The sequence below is a fragment of the Hyla sarda genome, chromosome 2 (assembly GCF_029499605.1).
Source record: "Hyla sarda isolate aHylSar1 chromosome 2, aHylSar1.hap1, whole genome shotgun sequence".
NCBI lineage: Eukaryota > Metazoa > Chordata > Amphibia > Anura > Hylidae > Hyla > Hyla sarda.
In genome coordinates, this window is record NC_079190.1 from 96713022 (window position 1) to 96733275 (window position 20254).

General features: G+C 44.9%; 1 protein-coding gene across 1 annotated transcript in view; it reads right to left on the bottom strand.

Moving 5' to 3' along the window:
• Positions 1 to 15635, bottom strand: part of LOC130358804 (25-hydroxyvitamin D-1 alpha hydroxylase, mitochondrial) — a 52200-nt gene extending 36565 nt beyond the window's left edge. Inside the window, exon 1 of the mRNA XM_056562618.1 lies at positions 15508 to 15635. Coding sequence (XP_056418593.1) covers positions 15508 to 15519 — 12 coding nt within the window. The 5' untranslated portion in view covers positions 15520 to 15635. The remainder of the gene's footprint in view (positions 1 to 15507) is intronic.
• Between the last annotated feature and the right edge of the window lie 4619 nt (positions 15636 to 20254).

The following is a 20254-nucleotide window of genomic DNA, read 5'->3' on the forward strand; positions in this document are numbered from 1 at the left end:
TTAGCCTGACAGACTAGTCTAGATTTTATAGCATACTGGATACCGGCCGTAAAGCATACCAGTATCCAGTATAGGAGATTTCTATTGTGTATGCAAAACTACAGATAAAGGATGTGTGGACATGCTGGGAGCTGTAGTTTTAAAACCACTGGAGGCAACACTGCTCTAACACAGTTATTTACAAACATTGCAGCTTCAGTTGTTACTAAACTACAACTCCCAGCATGTTGAAATAGTCAAAGCTTTCTCGGACTCCTGAATGACAAAGTTGATCAGACATTCAGGAGTCTGTGAAAGATGAATGACACACATAGTGACAGCTATGCTGATTAGCATCCAGCTTTACTAGGAGAAGATAAAACAGATAGAACATGTATTCATAAAAATGTTGTACTTTTATCTAAAAAATCCTTGCACTAATTTTATAAAGATCTATTCTTATATTTATAAATTTTATCCTGTTATGAATTCACCATAATGTCTTCTGATTACTGCAGGCAAGCTCCAAATATCTTCCTCTGACACATGACACAGCATAAAACCAGAGAGGAAAGGGTTACAGAGTAGAGAGTACTGATTGGCTGACTGCACAGGCTTGCTCCTGTAAGGGAGACAGACTGACACGCCCCCTCCAGCCTGCACAATGAAAAAGTAACTCACCAGCAGATAAAGGCTTATATCTCTGGATATATAGGTCAAAGACACGTAAAATTTATATGCACATGATCAGGATTGGGTCCGAGTAACATATCACTTTTTTTTCTTTTATTTGCACCATGACAGGTACGCTTTAAGCAAGTCCCAACCCGTTTCCGCCAATATTGACTGGCATCCTGGCATTGTTACTGATAGTTCAGCATACAAATCGTTACGGTACAATGCTAATGAATTCTAATAAATGTCTAGCAACTCATAAATTCATAGTCAATTACAATAATAGTCATATCATTTTTAATTCTGTGGTTAGATATAGGGTACCCTAGGGCATGGCAACCCCTGTCAATAACAGTCATACAGCAGCGGCAGTGATCTCCGGTAAGAGAGGGGAAAGGGGCTATAAACGCTTTATGTTTCAGGACCTCATCCTAAAGTGTAGAATCTGTCACACTCACAGCCATAGAAAATCCAGAAGAGACCTGTAAAATAAATGCCCTATCAATCAATGTTCCAGGCACCTGTAAAGAGAACACTGCACACCATGCTGCTTGGTGGTTAAAGGACATCTGTACTGCATGCATTTTACATATGCCTGTGCCCGGGCTGCAAAAATAAACAAAATAAACTTTGAGTCACCTTCCTACGTTCCCCCATTGCTCCGGTACCAGCCACACGGTTCTCTGCTGCGGTCCTCTTGCTGCTTCCTGGGGACGGTGACGTCACAGAGCCATCAGTGTATCACCGGCTGCAGCGATGTCCTGCCTCAGCCGGTTATAGGCTGAGCGCACTGTCATGTAAGGAGCCGGCCAGAGCTGTGTGCAGTGTTCTTTTTACAGGTGCCTGGAACATTGAGAGTGATAGGGCATTTCTTTTACAGGTCTCTTCTGGATTTCCTATGGCCGTGAGTGTGACAGATTCTACACTTTAGGATGAGGTCCTGAAATATACAGTGTTTATAGCCCCTCTCTTTATGTTTTATTACAGGTACCGGAGATCACTGCCGCTGCTGTATGAGGGTTATTAACAGGGGTTGCTATGCTCTAGGGTACCCTATATCTGACCACAGAATCAAAAATTGTATGACTATTAGCTGTTACGCCTAGCGCTCCGGGTCCCCGCTCCTCCCCGGAGCGCTCACGGCGTCCTTCTCCCTGCAGCTCCCCGGTCAGTGCTGACCGGGAGCGCTGCTCTGCCATGGCCGTTGGGGATGCGATTCGCACAGCGGGACGCGCCCGCTCGCGAATCGCATCCCAGGTCACTTACCCGTTCCCGTCTCCTGCGGTCATGTGCTGGCGCGCGCGGCTCCGCTCTCTAGGGCGCGCGCGCGCCAGCTCCCTGAGACTTAAAGGGCCAGTGCACCAATGATTGGTGCCTGGCCCAATTAGCTTAATTGGTTCCCACCTGTTCCCTGGCTATATCTAGTCTCCTCCCTTGCACTCCCTTGCCGGATCTTGTTGCCTTAGTGCCAGTGAAAGCGTTCCTTGTGTGTTCAATAGCCTGTGTACCAGTACCTTTGCTATCTCCCCTGACTACGAACCCTGCCGCCTGCCCCCGACCTTCTGCTACGTCCGACCTTGCTACTGCCTACTCCCTTGTACCTCGCCTATCTTCAGTATCTTCAGCAGCCAGAGAGGTGAGCCGTTGCTAGTGGATACGACCTGGTCACTACCGCCGCAGCAAGACCATCCCGCTTTGCGGCGGGCTCTGGTGAAAACCAGTAGTGGCTTAGAACCGGTCCACTAGCACGGTCCACGCCAATCCCTCTCTGGCACAGAGGATCCACTACCTGCCAGCCGGCATCGTGACATTAGCATTGTACCGTAATGATTTGTATGCTGAACTATCAGTAACTATATAATGATATCCATTTTATATATCCCCTGAGGATGTCAGTCAATATTAGGGGAAACCTGTTGGGACTTGCTTAAAGTGGATTTTCTAGTAATGACTGATCCAAAAATGATTGTGCATACAATCTATGATTTCTATTATGTTTTATGACAGCCAAGTTATAATTTTTTTGGTTGTGGTCTTTAGAGCACTGGTTTATTTGGTGTTTTTTACCTGGTGTAATAGAAGTAAAGTTTTAGGCACCTCCCCTAATAACATTTTTTTGATATATGTTTTTGGTCTTCTATGCTGGGAGATGGTGGATTGCTTGTAGATCTATAACTTTAAGCAAGATTTTCCATTTTTATTTGAGGATATAGTGATGGCTAGTCTTGTAACTGGAACTCCGAATCTGGCAGAGTGGTTAACTGATGCAAAAGAAGTGTCACGATGCCGGCTGGCAGAAGGTGGATCCTCTGTGCCAGAGAGGGATTGGCGTGGACCGTGCTAGTGGACCGGTTCTAAGTCACTACTGGTGTTCACCAGAGCCCGCCGCAAAGCGGGATGGTCTTGCTGCGGCGGTAGTGACCAGGTCGTATCCGCTAGCAACGGCTCAACCTCTCTGACTGCTGAAGATAGGCGCGGTACAAGGGAGTAGACAGAAGCAAGGTCGGACGTAGCAGAAGGTCGGGGCAGGCAGCAAGGATCGTAGTCAGGGGCAACGGCAGGAGGTCTGGAACACAGGCTAGGAACACACAAGGAAACGCTTTCACTGGCACAATGGCAACAAGATCCGGCGAGGGAGTGCAGGGGAAGTGAGGTATACATAGGGAGTGCACAGGTGAACACACTAATTAGAACCAATGCGCCAATCAGCGGCCCAGTGGCCCTTTAAATCGCAGAGACCCGGCGCGCGTGCGCCCTAGGGAGCGGGGCCGCGCGCGCCGGGACAGGACCGACGGAGAGCGAGTCAGGTACGGGAGCCGGGGTGCGCATCGCGAGCGGGCGCCACCCGCATCGCGAATCGCATCCCGGCTGGAGGCAGGATCGCAGCGCACCGGGTCAGTGGATCTGACCGGAGCGCTGCAATAGCGAGAGTGTAGCGAGCGCTCCGGGGAGGAGCGGGGACCCGGAGCGCTCGGCGTAACAGTACCCCCCCCCCCCTTGGGTCTCCCCCTCTTCTTGGAGCCTGAGAACCTGAGGACCAGACTTTTGTCTAGGATATTGTCCTCAGGTTCCCAGGATCTCTCTTCAGGACCACAGCCCTCCCAATCGACCAAAAAAAAGGTTTTCCCTCTGACCTTCTTGGAGGCCAGTATCTCCTTTACGGAGAAGATGTCCGAGGAGCCGGAAACAGGAGTGGGAGAAACAAGTTTGGGAGAGAAACGCTTGATGATGAGTGGTTTAAGAAGAGAAACGTGAAAGGCATTAGGAATACGAAGAGAAGGAGGAAGAAGAAGTTTGTAAGAGACAGGATTAATCTGGCACAAAATTTTGAAAGGATCAAGATAGCGTGGTCCCAATTTGTAGCTGGGAACACGGAAGCGGACATATTTAGCGGAGAGCCATACCTTGTCTCCGGGAGAAAAAATGGGGGGAGCTCTTCTTTTCTTATCAGCAAACTTCTTCATGCATGATGAAGCCTGTAAGAGAGAATTATGGGTCTCTTTCCATATGGTGGAAAGATCACGAGTTATTTCATCCACAGCGGGCAAACCAGAGGGCAAGGGAGTAGGGAGGGGGGGAAGAGGGTGACGGCCGTACACCACGAAAAATGGGGATTTGGAAGAAGACTCAGAGACTCTGAAGTTATACGAGAATTCGGCCCATGGTAGAAGATCTGCCCAGTCATCCTGGCGGGAGGAAACAAAATGCCGTAAATAATCACCCAGGACCCGGTTAACTCTTTCTACTTGCCCATTGGACTGAGGATGATAAGCAGAAGAAAAGTTTAATTTAATCTTGAGTTGTTTACAGAGAGCCCTCCAGAATTTTGACACGAATTGGACGCCTCTATCCGAGACGATCTGCGTGGGCAACCCGTGAAGACGAAAAATGTGTACAAAAAATTGTTTTGCCAACTGAGGCGCTGAAGGAAGACCAGGAAGAGGAATAAAATGTGCCATCTTGGAAAATCGATCAACGACCACCCAAACAACAGTGTTGCCACGGGATGGGGGTAAGTCTGTAATAAAGTCCATACCAATCAGAGACCAAGGCTGTTCGGGGACAGGCAGAGGATGAAGAAGACCAGCGGGCTTCTGGCGAGGAGTCTTATCCCAGGCACAGACAGTGCAGGCCCGCACAAAATCAACAACATCCGTCTCCAGAGTCGGCCACCAATAGAAACGAGAGATGAGTTGCACGGATTTCTTGATGCCCGCATGGCCTGCGAGATGGGAGGAGTGACCCCATTTGAGGATTCCGAGGCGTTGGCGTGGAGAGACGAAGGTCTTCCCTGGAGGAGTTTGCCTGATGGAGGCTGGAGAAGTGGAGATCAGGCAGTCAGGAGGAATGATGTGTTGCGGAGAGAGCTCTACTTCCGAGGCGTCCGAGGAACGAGAGAGAGCATCGGCCCTAATGTTCTTATCGGCAGGGCGAAAGTGAATTTCAAAATTAAACCGGGCAAAGAACAGAGACCACCTGGCCTGGCGAGGATTCAGCCGTTGGGCAGACTGGAGATAGGAGAGATTTTTGTGATCGGTGTAAATAATAACTGGAAATTTTGATCCCTCCAGCAGATGCCTCCATTCCTCAAGTGCTAATTTAATGGCCAGTAGCTCTCGATCCCCAATGGAGTAGTTCCTCTCCGCCGGAGAAAAGGTCCTCGAAAAAAAAACACAAGTAACAGCATGCCCGGAAGAATTTTTTTGTAGAAGAACCGCTCCAGCTCCTACTGAGGAGGCATCAACCTCCAATAGGAAGGGTTTAGATGGGTCAGGTCTGGAGAGCACGGGAGCAGAAGAAAAGGCAGCCTTGAGCCGTTTAAAGGCGTCTTCCGCTTGAGGAGGCCATGACTTAGGATTGGCATTCTTTTTGGTTAAAGCCACGATAGGGGCCACAATGGTGGAAAAATGAGGAATAAATTGTCTGTAATAATTGGCGAACCCCAAAAAACGTTGGATAGCACGGAGTCCGGAGGGGCGTGGACAATCTAAGACGGCAGAGAGTTTGTCTGGATCCATTTGTAGTCCCCGGCCAGAGACCAAGTATCCTAGGAAAGGAAGAGATTGACATTCAAACAGACATTTCTCCATTTTGGCATAAAGTTGATTGTCACGAAGTCTCTGAAGAACCATGCGGACATGTTGGCGGTGTTCTTCTAGGTTGGCAGAAAAAATCAGAATATCGTCCAGATACACAACAACACAGGAATATAAGAGATCACGAAAAATTTCATTAACAAAGTCTTGGAAGACGGCAGGGGCGTTGCACAGGCCAAAGGGCATGACCAGATACTCAAAGTGTCCATCTCTAGTGTTAAATGCCGTCTTCCATTCATCCCCCTCCCTGATGCGGATGAGATTATAAGCACCTCTTAAGTCCAGTTTGGTAAAGATGTGGGCACCTTGGAGGCGATCAAAGAGTTCAGAGATAAGAGGTAGAGGATAGCGGTTCTTTACCGTGATTTTATTAAGACCGCGGTAGTCAATGCAAGGACGTAGGGAGCCATCTTTTTTGGACACAAAGAAAAATCCAGCTCCGGCAGGAGAGGAGGATTTGCGGATAAAGCCCTTTTTTAAATTTTCCTGGATGTACTCAGACATAGCAAGAGTCTCTGGGGCGGACAGAGGATAAATTCTGCCCCGGGGTGGAGTAGTGCCCGGGAGGAGGTCAATAGGACAGTCATAAGGCCTGTGAGGAGGTAGAGTCTCAGCTTGTTTTTTGCAAAATACATCAGCAAAGTCCATATAGGCCTTAGGGAGACCGGTTACAGGGGGAACCACAGGGTCACGGCAGGGAGTACTGGGAACCGGTTTAAGGCAGTCCTTGAAACAAGAGGTACCCCAACTCTTGATCTCCCCTGTGGACCAATCCAGGGTTGGGGAATGGTGTTGAAGCCAGGGTAGTCCAAGGAGAATTTCAGAAGTGCAATTGGGGAGGACCAAAAACTCAATTTTTTCGTGATGAGGTCCGATGCACATTAGGAGGGGCTCCGTGCGAAAACGTATGGTACAGTCCAATCTTTCATTGTTAACACAATTGATGTAGAGGGGTCTGGCGAGACTGGTCACCGGGATGTTGAACCTGTTGATGAGAGAGGCCAAGATAAAATTTCCTGCAGATCCGGAATCCAAGAAGGCCATAGTAGAGAAGGAGAAGGTAGAGGCAGATATCCGCACAGGCACAGTAAGACGTGGAGAAGCAGAGTTGACATCAAGGACTGTCTCACCTTTGTGCGGAGTCAGCGTACGTCTTTCCAGGCGGGGAGAACGGATAGGACAATCCTTCAGGAAGTGTTCGGTACCGGCACAGTACAGGCAGAGATTCTCCATGCGGCGTCGTGTCCTCTCTTGAGGTGTCAGGCGAGACCGGTCAACTTGCATAGCCTCCACGGCGGGAGGCACAGGAACGGATTGCAGAGGACCAGAGGAGAGAGGAGCCGGGGAGAAAAAACGCCTCGTGCGAACAAAGTCCATATCCTGGCGGAGCTCCTGACGCCTTTCGGAAAAACGCATGTCAATGCGAGTGGCTAGATGAATGAGTTCATGTAGGTTAGCAGGGATTTCTCGTGCGGCCAGAACATCTTTAATGTTGCTGGATAGGCCTTTTTTAAAGGTCGCGCAGAGGGCCTCATTATTCCAGGATAGTTCTGAAGCAAGAGTACGGAATTGTACGGCGTACTCGCCAACGGAAGAATTACCCTGGACCAGGTTCAACAGGGCAGTCTCAGCAGAAGAGGCTCGGGCAGGTTCCTCAAAGACACTTCGAATTTCCGAGAAGAAGGAGTGTACGGAGGCAGTGACGGGGTCATTGCGGTCCCAGAGCGGTGTGGCCCATGACAGAGCTTTTCCAGACAGAAGGCTGACTACGAAAGCCACCTTAGACCTTTCAGTAGGAAACTGGTCTGACATCATCTCCAAGTGCAGGGAACATTGAGAAAGAAAGCCACGGCAAAATTTAGAGTCCCCATCAAATTTATCCGGCAAGGATAGTCGTAGGGCTGAAGCGGCCACTCGCTGCGGAGGAGGTGCAGGAGCTGGCGGAGGAGATGATTGCTGAAGCTGAGGTAGTAGCTGCTGTAGCATCACGGTCAGTTGAGACAGCTGGTGGCCTTCTTGCGCTATCTGTTGTGACTGCTGGGCGACCACCGTGGTGAGGTCGGCGACAACTGGCAGAGGAACTTCAGCGGGATCCATGGCCGGATCTACTGTCACGATGCCGGCTGGCAGAAGGTGGATCCTCTGTGCCAGAGAGGGATTGGCGTGGACCGTGCTAGTGGACCGGTTCTAAGTCACTACTGGTGTTCACCAGAGCCCGCCGCAAAGCGGGATGGTCTTGCTGCGGCGGTAGTGACCAGGTCGTATCCGCTAGCAACGGCTCAACCTCTCTGACTGCTGAAGATAGGCGCGGTACAAGGGAGTAGACAGAAGCAAGGTCGGACGTAGCAGAAGGTCGGGGCAGGCAGCAAGGATCGTAGTCAGGGGCAACGGCAGGAGGTCTGGAACACAGGCTAGGAACACACAAGGAAACGCTTTCACTGGCACAATGGCAACAAGATCCGGCGAGGGAGTGCAGGGGAAGTGAGGTATACATAGGGAGTGCACAGGTGAACACACTAATTAGAACCACTGCGCCAATCAGCGGCGCAGTGGCCCTTTAAATCGCAGAGACCCGGCGCGCGCGCGCCCTAGGGAGCGGGGCCGCGCGCGCCGGGACAGGACCGACGGAGAGCGAGTCAGGTACGGGAGCCGGGGTGCGCATCGCGAGCGGGCGCCACCCGCATCGCGAATCGCATCCCGGCTGGAGGCAGGATCGCAGCGCAACGGGTCAGTGGATCTGACCGGAGCGCTGCAATAGCGAGAGTGTAGCGAGCGCTCCGGGGAGGAGCGGGGACCCGGAGCGCTCGGCGTAACAAGAAGTCTTTTCTGAACGTGCTTTTTCACTACCTAAATTCCCCCCCATCTCTGAAAATAGCACTTAGGGATTTAGTTAATTGTCATAGGCAATATGCAACGTCCTTCTGGTAGATACAGGGATTCGAGAGCCACATCAAGCACGGCATTGTACCAAGAGGCCTGGAATCCCTGTGCTCCCAGCAGTTTGACTTCACACCCCGTCAGTACGCAAAAAGTGGGAAGCAGAGGATACTAGTACATCTTTAAAATGTTTACATATTTTATTGGAGGAGGAATGAAAGAACAGAAGGAGATTGTCCTAAGATTTAAGGATGACCCGGACTTTGTAGTGAAGGAAACTCAGGCCCACAATTCTATAGTTCAATTTCAGTATCAACTGAAGGAGCGCAAGCACTCTCAGTTTATAAGAGATCTTCAGGATTTTTTTTAGAAAACAGGGCATATAGTGTGTTAACTAGAGTTCCCCTGACTCGGGACACCGAGACTGAAATATCCTCTTCAGATACCGAACCCAGTGAGGGTGACCAGTGTAACCCACAGAACAAACGGGTAGGGAGAATTATCGTGGCTATAGAGGATGGGGTTATAATCATGGTCGAGGGGATATAAGAAAGAAACATCACGATGTAGAATGGGGGGTGGATGGTTCATCTATGTTCTCTTCTCCCTCTTCTTTTTTAGGGGATGTAGGCCGAGATATGAACCGGGAACCCTATCCTCTGCGACCAAAGGACAGTCGACGTTAGGATCTAGAGCCCAACCTGATAGGTTGTTACAGGTGATCAATCTCTCAGGAACTACTTTGACTGATGAACAGGTGGGGGTCCTTGACCGTGGTCTCTCATTTGTACCGTCAGTGAGATTTGACCAATTTACATGGACCAAGGCCCTTCACCTGTTTGCCCGTAGGCTCAAATGGCACAAATTCCATAAAATTAGAGAGAGGAAAGAATGCCTAGAACTGGGCATTGGCTTAAATGATCTCCCGGCCATGAGGGTCCTGGCATCCCTCCTGGAGGACAATAATTTAGACCTAAAAGCAAATCTTTTCCTCCTATTGGAGACACATCATGTATTGATTTTTTTTTTTAATTGGTACTGCGTGATGTTGCATCACTGTCTTTGCCCCCTTTGTCTGAGATTAGGACTAATCTTTCTAATGAAGAAAGAAAAGCTATGAAGTAATTACAAAATGATAACAACCTAATCATAAAGAAGGCAGACAAGGGGGGCAACATAGTGGTTATGAATCGTCAGGAATACATTAGAATGTGTCATAGACTACTTGATGATAAGAGTACGTATGAGATCTTACCCCATGATCCCGCTCAAGCTTACAGACGTGAATTATCCCCACTCAAGGGTCATCCTATTGTGGCAGGGATAGGAGGTTTAGGACAAAAACTAGGAATATACATTGATCAGATTTTGCGAGGTTTCTTCCCATCCCTGCCATCAAATACCACACAATGGACCTCCTAAAATATAGAGGGCCTTACGGTGGATGATGACACTTTGCTTACCAGTATTGACGTAGAGGCCCTCTATTCGTACATACCCCATGAGGTTGGGCTTAAGGCGGTCTCATATTTTTTATCCTTCAGAGGGACGTTCATGCAATCACATAACAACTTTGTATTGAAATTATTAAATTTTGTATTAACACATAATCAATTTTTATTTAATGACCGTCTCTTCCATCAGCTCAGAGGAACAGCTATGGGGAGCCCTTGTGCCCCCAGCTATGCCAATTTAACTTTGGGTTGGTGGGAGGTGACGGCAGTTTTTATTCATTTCAGGGAGCAATTCTGTGATCCCCTGAGGATGCCGATCAATATTGGCGGAAATTCGTTGGGACTTGCTTAAAATGGATTTTCTAGTGATGACTGATCAAAAAATGATTGTGCATACAATCTATGATTTCTATTATTATTTTTTGGTTGTGGTCTTTAGAGCACTGGTTTATGTGGTGTATTTTACCTGGTGTAATAAAAGTTAAGTTTTAGGCACCTCCCCTAATATAATTTTTTTTATGTATGTTTTTGGTCTTCTATGCTGGGAGATGGTGGATTGCTTGTCTATCCGTAACATTAAGCAAGATTTTCCATAAATCAAATTCCACGTATCACTTCATGTACTATTGTAACACCGCCAACATAGACCACCTTCATTGCTGTTCTAGAAAACTGCTTTACAAAGTGAGAAGTGGTGTTGTGAGGTCATTTTGTTAGTTGAGGTGGATTTATGCATTATTCATCACATTATGACCATTTTTGCCAAAAAACTCGCAAAAACTTGACTTTAAAAATGACGTACAAAACAACGCAGTGATAAATCTCTACCATGGCGTATACTGCAGTATCCTTGAATATATACACAAGGCACTAAGGGATAGGGTATCATGGCTTTCTTCTTGATGACACACTGGAAGCATGCCAAAATAATACTAAATATTCTATCGAATCCTGGAGGAAACTCCACACTAATAGAGGTGAAAAGGTAACTTGTAGTAAAGTAGTGAACATTCCTGCTTATTGTAAAGAGATTAATAGTTAAACATCTAACCATGTGTTGAGTCAGGTGGAGGATGACTGGACCATTCCACAAGAACTGGATTCTTGGAAAGAAACCATTTGTCATTTTTTGTCTGTTGTTAAAATGACAGTTTTGCTGTGAGAGCGTGGTATAATTCTCCTGAAGGTCTTTTTGCCTATGGCTATTTCACATAGCAGAAACTTTCTTGTGCTGCAATTTGTTAAAGAGTATTTCCATATTATAAAATGATGGAAACTGCGCTATGCCATTCACTTTAGGACTGTTGGGAATCACTGTTGATGAGAATGAAGGATATGTTGTGTCGGTATGATGCTGCAACCCATTGTTTGTTTTTGCCCTTAACAGTGGCTCAAGATGACCCGGCTGTGCAGGGCTTAGTATGTATTTATACCTCTGAATTGCTGAATGTTTCTTACTAATGGAAAAAAAAAATGTTTTATTTGTTGGATGTCTTTGTATTGAAAAGAATAATTGTCTGTGATTTTCAGTACAGTAAAACATAAAAGAAAATTAATATATATGGTGACATGGGGGTGCAAGGTAAACTTGTCAATTTCTGACGCCAGGGCACTGTTAGCCTATACATGGTCCAAGGTGGAGACAGCTTCTCCTGTGCTAGGTATGGGGACAAGAAACACACCAATGCCGGGTTACAGACAACTGTCTTTTACTGAGGCAGGTGCAGATGGTATTACACACAGTACAGAGCAGAGTAGAAGGGATGCAGTGTAACCCTTGGGACCTGTCACGATTCGGCTGGCTGGAGGTGGATCCTCTGTGTCAGAGAGGGATTGGCGTGGGCCGTGTCGGTGGACCGGTTCTAAGTTGCTACTGGTATTCACTAGAGCCCGCCGCAAAGCGGGATGGTCTTGCAGCGGCGGTAGCAACCAGGTCGTATCCACTGGCAACGGCTCAACCTCTCTGACTGCTGAGATAGGCGCGGTACAAGGGAGTAGACAAGAGCAAGGTCAGACGTAGCAGAAGGTCGGGGCAGGCGGCAAGGTTCGTAGTCAATGGTAATAGCAGGAGGTCAGGAACACAGTAATGGTAAACACAGTGGTAGCTTTCTCTAGGCACTAAGGCAACAAGATCCGGCAAGGAAGTGCAGGGGAAGTGAGGTAATATAGCCAGGGAGCAGGTGGAAACTAATTAGGGTGATTGGGCCAGGCACCAATCATTGGTGCACTGGCCCTTTAAATCTCAGAGAGCTGGCGCGCGCGCACCCTAGAGAGCGGAGCCGCGCGTGCCAGAGCATGACAGCCGGGGACCAGGACAGGTGAGTGACTTGGGATGCGATTCGCGAGCGGGCGCGTCCCGCTATGCGAATCGCATCCCCGCCGGCAATGTCAGTGCAGCGCTCCCGGTCAGCAGGTCTGACCGGGGCGCTGCAGGGAGAGTAACGCCGCGAGCGTTTCGGGGAGGAGCAGGGACCCGGAGCGCTCGGCGTAACAGGAGCCCTGTTACCTTGCTGGGACTTATAGTATATTTCATCCACTTGAATTAGATAGACTGGAGACTTGTAGATTAAGAGATATCCCATGCCGACTAGGGTTCTGCTAAGGTCCAATTTCACTGACACCGCCAGGATATGACTCACGAACTCCTGTATGGGGGAACACTTGCAGAATGGTGGGACTGACTTGATTAAGAGCTTTTCTTTAGGCTTCCCTCTGGATCACCTCACACTTCTTACACATCCATTCCACACTGCAGCTCACATGGAGCTCTGCACTCTGCAGTGACTCAGCACCGAACTCGGGCAACTCCCCCCCCCCCCCCCCCCGCACACACACAAACTATAAACAGGACAATTTGGGGGTTCTCATTGGGTAAAAGTGGTCAACTGAATACTCTGCACAGTACACACATAATACAACAATACAATGAATACAGTAAATATAATAAAGTGCATGAACATAGTAAACAATATAACTGTGTGCAGCAGGCATGCCCGAGTAGATCCGCAGCCCACAGGACAGCCCTTGGTGCTGGGACACCCCAAATATGTACTGCCCTGATGTATTTCAAAAATATGTTTTTTTTTAGAAATCCTGTAAGAAAATGTCTACTAGTTCAGGAAGGCCAAGAGAGGACCTTAGGGACATAGATAAGGACTTTGTCTTCAGTAAGTAAGTACCCAAGCTAAATGGGACATTTTTAAAAGCCTCTTGTATAGATCCTGTGAACGACATGTGCCCTACGAGAATACATGTGTTAGAAATAGGAGAAAACCATAAATTTAACAGCTGTTGTGGGTAAGATTTTTGAATCTTTAGTATCCTAATGAAAATAGCTTCTATATGGAGGTCCAGGGACCAGGGGGAAGCTGTGGCTGTTATATATCTGGACTTTTCTAAGGCATTTCATACTGTGCCACACAAAAGGTCAGTACATAAAATGAGGAAGTAACTTAGGAAGCAGAGGGTGTCTGCAGAGGCTGCCTAAGGCCCCATTCACACAATGCCTAAGGCCGCATTCACACAATGCCTAAGGCCGCATTCACATAACCTAAGTTCCGCACATCTGCATCAATTCTGCATCCGCATTAGTTCAGTGTACAATTCTTTTAATGTTAAGCAGATGCAAAATTGAAGCGGAATTTGTGCAAAATCCATGTGGAAATGTTCGCACGGATTCTGCATCTTTATTCTGCAGCCACCCTGGACTTCTGCACTGCTCCATGATGGGAGTAGTAGTTCTCCAGCTGCGGGAGTCTGCCGGTGTCTAGGGAGACTACTGTAGATATAGTACTACTATTATAGAATTTGTTCCATGTTGGTGGTAATAGTACAGGGGCTGAGGGATTGATCGCATCAGATTTCACTTCTGAAACCCGATGCGATTAAAATGTATTAACCGGGGTGGAGGAGTGGGTGGCATGTCAGCTGCAACGCTCCCCAGCTATGTATTTTTAACTGTCAAAAATTCAGATTCAAAGACTCTGCTGGGAGCCCTGAATGGCCGACAGCATGTAGCCATTTAGGGCTCCCGGCTGGGTTTTTAAAATTCTAGAGCATGGATCAGGATTATTATATATATGACTGAATGGCGCAATGCCACCCGCTTCCCTGGCAGGAGCCATCTCTCCTACTACAGCTCCCATCATAAAACAGACACTGTCCATGATGGGAGTTGTATGTTCTGAATGGCTACTTGTTAATGTTTAATGCCTAAGTTAATGGGCAATAAATTCACACAGAATTCAGCGGGAAAATTCACGCAAAATTCTGTGTGGATTTTCTGCCATGTGAATGCGGCTTAACTGTGCTGCGGAATCACGCAGAAAGCATTTAGATTCTGCAGCATGAATTTCGCATCAATTCCACAAATGCAGGAAAACAATGCTGAATTCTGCAAAAACTAAAAACGCAGCCTTAGGCTATGTTTACATGCCATAATTTCTTCATGGAATTCCGTGTGAAAATTCGGCATGAATTTATAGCTAATACACATCAATGGGATTCCGCTGTCCCATTCATGCAGCAGAATTTAATAAACCAGGTTCTTGAGCAGCTGCCTGTATGTCCACTTTGAAAGCTTCACTTGTTCCAAGCTAGCATACATTTCAATTACAATTTATGCTAAATGGTAGCACAAATTGTAATAAAATGTTGCATTGCAGGAGGCCATGCCTCTTCCCCGCCCGCTTTATGGCAAGCTCCACCCAGTTTTAATAAGTCTAAAATGTTTTCTCAAACTTGGGGTCATGATGCCATTGTAAATAAAACTTTATATATACACATATTACAGTATAATAGAAATAATAATAATGATACAATTATTATGTGCGATATAAGCTATTTTATTAAAGGTATATTGGTGAAAATGATTATTGTAGTGTCAGCTCCTTAATTTAGCTAGAGGAATGTGTTGACTATAATAAATGACATAGGGCGATGAATATCGGAATTGTGGAAAGGACTTAAAAAAAGATCCCATTCCTTCAACAAATATATAACAATCATGATACATTGAATTTATATTGTACAATATATTTTAACACATTATTTAAAAAGGGTTTTATGTGATGCTCTTTTAAATGTACAGATAGATGGTTATGTAGCAATATGCGTGACTCAAGGAGATGACTGGCACTAGTGGATTCCTTGTAAAATTGCCGTTTTTGGATAGGCTGAGTTCTGATAACTACTGTGATATCAGTACTGAACATCTTGTCCAGGTACTTTCCACATTGTGAAGTAGACAGCTTACACAATAACAAGAATGTCTGTGTTCTGGATGTAATTAACATCATAGAGAGAAGTTATCACTGTTTTATTTATTTCATTTTTTTGTAAAAATTGATTTTTGTGTAATGCATTTAGACTCTTTAAAGAAAATATCTTGAATGTAGTGTACAGTAGATCAGAAAAACTCTTCTCACCTCCTCCTGCATGTGGAATCATGATTCCCGTCCAGACCAGGTGCTGCCACAAACAAGGTAGATGTAGGAATAAAGCTTCGCTCACGATGGAGCATGGATCCCTCAGCACTAGTGGACAACTGGTGTATCTAAAACATATGAACTTTATTAATTCTTCCTTAAAAGCATATAGAGGGTACAAAAATGGGTAAAATCAAACCAATGCATTTCGGCATACAAAGCCTTTTTCAAGGTCCTCTCAAGGTCCTATCACTTACTAGTCCTGATCGTGCATTAACCCTTTTGTACCTGACTAATAATTGATAGATAGTTCATGCAAATTATTGAATAAAGTGCATAAAAAATCTATAGAACAACATCACGTTGCACGAGTCGCCATTTTCATAACCCAGTATGTCCCTCTTGTATGTAATTTTCATGTTCTGTCACCTCCTCTGAGTGATTTAGTAACAGGTTCTATTGGGATAACCTTCATATGCGTGACACTACCTCCGTGCATCTCCATAAAGTGCCTAAACGCACCGGACAGTGCGCGGGTATAAACAAGCTTAACATGCGCCTGCAATGCGCTCTGAAATTCTATGTTCTAATTTTCGGCTGTAGAGCCCACATATTGTTTTCTACATTCCGTACATGAGATGCAATAGATGACATGGTCAGTTTCCCACAATATGTATGTTTTAATGGGGAATGTGCAACTGTTGGTGTTTAAATAATATGACTTGACTTTATCATGTACCGGCACATGAGACAACGAGCTCTACCGCATGGTACACTGCCCACATGTTTTAACCAATTTTTATCATGTTTGATGTTAGATGTTAGTAGTGTGGCATGGTCGCTTTTTGTAGTGGTCAGGGATTTGTCAACTGCAACTTATTAAAATTGTGGCAAAATTTGTGGGTAACCTCACACCAGCTCGGACTGCACTTAGAAACTGGTCTACATCTAACCTACTAACCTATTTATGAAGAACGTGCACTTCTTTGATAAATTTGGATGAGGTACACATGACGTACACCCAGGAAGACAAGAGGTAAAAAGAACTTTATTTACACAGTGTTTTACCTGTACTTGCCACAATATTGTGACGTATTGTGTTTGGACATCCTAAGTTTCTTATTTATTTAGAGATTATAGTTATTTAACCACTTGAAGACGGCCAAATGACTATAAGCGTCTGGTTCATAGGAAACAAATCTTTAAGTTCCTGATGATTTTGCAAAGTCCGCAGCAACAAGGAAAATGTGCAGCTGCAATAGAGGAGAGCCGGCTGACAGAGACAGCCAGAATCTCCAGAGAGAAGGCAGAGACAGTTTATTACTGTGTCTACCCTCCTGATCGCTGTGTACATGGCCCCTGACAAAGTCAATGACGATACACAAGGGTCTTTCCCCTCCTCTCTTTCCCTCAGGTTCTTTTGTTTTGGGCATAAGTTAACCAGGTATACTCCAGGATGTTAGTCTATTTATCCTACCACCTTATTACTCCCTATGTGGGTGATATTTTTCTGAATTCTTCTGGTCACTCTTTGGCTATCTTTATATTTTTAGTACCTGGCTGCTATAATAGATTGTATTACTTGCCCATACCTTACTGTGAGATTTATATTTTTTTTGCATAGAGGATAGGTTTGCAATGTATTTGGCTCTTACCTATAATTAATATTTTTAAATGTTTTCATTTGTATGTGTTTGGTATTTTTTGTCATCTATATATCTAAAACTCAACATATGAATATATGTATATATCTTCCAGCATAACCTCCAAATGACTGGAGATATTTTGATGAAACTTGGTACAAAACTTAAAATACAGTAGAGTTAAATCAATTCTAACCCACCCTTTATGCAAAGTTGGGGGATTTTGTCTGAAGTCCCGTTCAAGTCTATGGGACTTCAGTATATCTCCAGTTACTTTCGGTCTGCTGAGATTGCCCAGGACTTTTAAACATCCTGACGACTGTTCGGCAGCCAGGTGAAGACAATAGTTAATTCGATGGACAGGATATGAGGACAGAATATAAGAACAGTATATGAGGACGGGATATGAGGATGGGATGTAAGGTTGCAATGTAAAAAGGTGCAAATAAGATATATTTTGTGAGAATACGATAAAGTCAGGTTCCAAGTCTTGGCATAGCCACTCTGACTGGTCTGTAGCTATGCATTCCCATATGCAGCAGCTTTAAACCCCTGTGTCTTGACATCAGCATTAACTTTTCAGCATTTTTTTTTGTGCTCTCGTAGTTTTTCTGTGGGAACAGATCCTTACACTTGCACAGTTTCCCTTCTTCTAACACAAAAACTTCAAGAACTGACTGTTTATTTGCTCCCTATTATGTCTGGCCCTTTGACAGGTGCCACGGTATTGAGATATTCAGTGTTTTTTACTTTGTCTGACAGTTTTACTGTTATGTATGATTCATGAATAAGCAATTGGAAATAAATGAAATAATAAATCATAGTCCTCATTTGAATGAATAACAGTGAAAGAGTATGTGATCTGTAATCCGGTAGTGTACATGTGTTTTTCATATTTTACTATTGCCCAAAGGAGGAAGATTCCCATTATTGCAATGATATCACGAATATGAGCATTCCAATCTCTAGTAAAAACTATTTGTTGTATTTTGTCACAGTTATTCACCGCACTCACACTTACTTATCACTTCCTGTCGACATGACGTCTGTATGAGCCATATTCCTCTGCAGCATTTTTTACTGTAACTTTACAATTTGCTGTGGTTTACAGTAGTTTTAAGAAACAATCCTTAATGTATATAGAAATGCATATGTCTAAACCATACTGAGCATAAAGAGCATACCCTTCTATGGGTGTCCTTTTATCCTTGCGGTATTATACTGTACATCACTCATGAATACAATTTTCAAGGCTGGATTTCTTATCCTAAGCCATGATGCATGATGAAATCTCCAATAATATACAGTTATTTCAAATGTTGTACAGTACAGCAAACTACTCATAGGAGAAGGGCGGGGACGAATTCCCTTGATGTGACAAAATATTGCTATGAGCTCTTTTATGAAATTTTTTTTTTTTAAGTTTATGACCTAAAATAGATTGTCTGCTTCAACATACATTCCAAGAAATGACTGAAAGTGAATGAGTGAAAGCCATCCGAAAGCCATGCACCCAATGATTCCATGGTCTGAACGAAAAATGTAAGCCAATGGACATGGGGGGAATTTATCAAAACCTGTTCAGAGGAAACGTGGACCAGTTGCCCATAGAACTTGAACCAACTGATCCTGTTCCCGTGATCAAAAATACCCTTATTATTACTCCACTATAAAACATCACTTTTATTAACATGTTTATTAAAAGGTATAACTAAAAAAAGATGTTTAAAAACACTAGTGTCACCAGTCCAACCGTAATAGGTATACTTCACTGTGACATGAGGACAAGCACTCTTTGTATAACACTGGGGGTATCACATCATATACTGTATACTAATGATGGCTGCAGTGCTAACAACAAGTACAGTATACAACTAAGTACAGTAAGGTATGAGTAAGGCTGGTCACACGCGTAACCCTGAAAACGCGTAACCCTGTTTACTGCTATCCTGTGGCTTGAATAAATATCAGCTTTTATTTGCACCGTATACCTGCACTGGACTTCTCCTTTTCTAACAACAAGTACAGTATAATAAAAATATGACCAGTGACACAGGCTTATTAAAAACTCAGACAAATAGCCCCCTGACATGTTTCGCTCCTCAGAGCTTCATCAGCAATAAAGAAGCAATCTGGTTGCTATGGGCAACAGCACTATTTTTCCTCTGCACAGGTTTTTATATATCTCCCCCAGGGTCTTTAAATCCCAAAGACTTTTCTTTAGACCTGCCAGCAGGTTTTTGGGGTATAACGTAAGGGCATGACTGTGTAGGGCTTTTGACCATGAATCCGTACATACTTGTGATTGGATAATTGACCCCCTCTAGTCTTGAGATATCAGAGTTTTTAAATACATGCAAATTAGGCTTTGGAGCCAATTGGGCGTTCTCATCGGCTGCTATGGTCCAGCAAAGTTCAGCCCCTTCACTAGTTAGTCACTCCCCTTTGTGCACTGGTCATCTCCTCTACCCCCTCCAGAGGGAAGTAACTAACCGGTAATGAGGACGAACTTTGCTGGGCCCTAGCAGTCCAGTGGACCTCAAAATATAATGTGCATATATTTTTTAATTCTGATATACTGTATCAGCACTGAATGGGTCAATTAACTGATTAAAGGATTTAGGTTCAAAAATTCTATTTAAACAGTAATACTTCCCAGATTACTTTGTTCTGTACCTGAGGAACCCAAAAAACTATTTCCATACTACAGCATTGGTTTCATAGGTCTCTATTTTTACAGAAAACATGTCTAGTTACCCTACAACTTCATGATAAATTAAAATGTTACTTAATAGAAATTAATTCTAGATTCTATCAATATTTGCAATGTATTCAGTCTTATACAGTTACAATTGCTATTCTGCTATTACTCATCCCTTTCTTTTGCTAAGTGGGGGAGGGGACTTTTTAGAATTACTATTTGATTGTTGCAGACAAAAAGATGTCTGACTCATAGTGGCGATGGGGGTTGTTGATGTGAGACATCATTGTTACTGTAAACCAAAACCAGTTTACGTTTAATCTTCCCTACACCACACATTTCAGCAGCTATTTTCTTGAGTGATTTCCCACTCTCATCACATGTTATGGCCAAATATTCATAC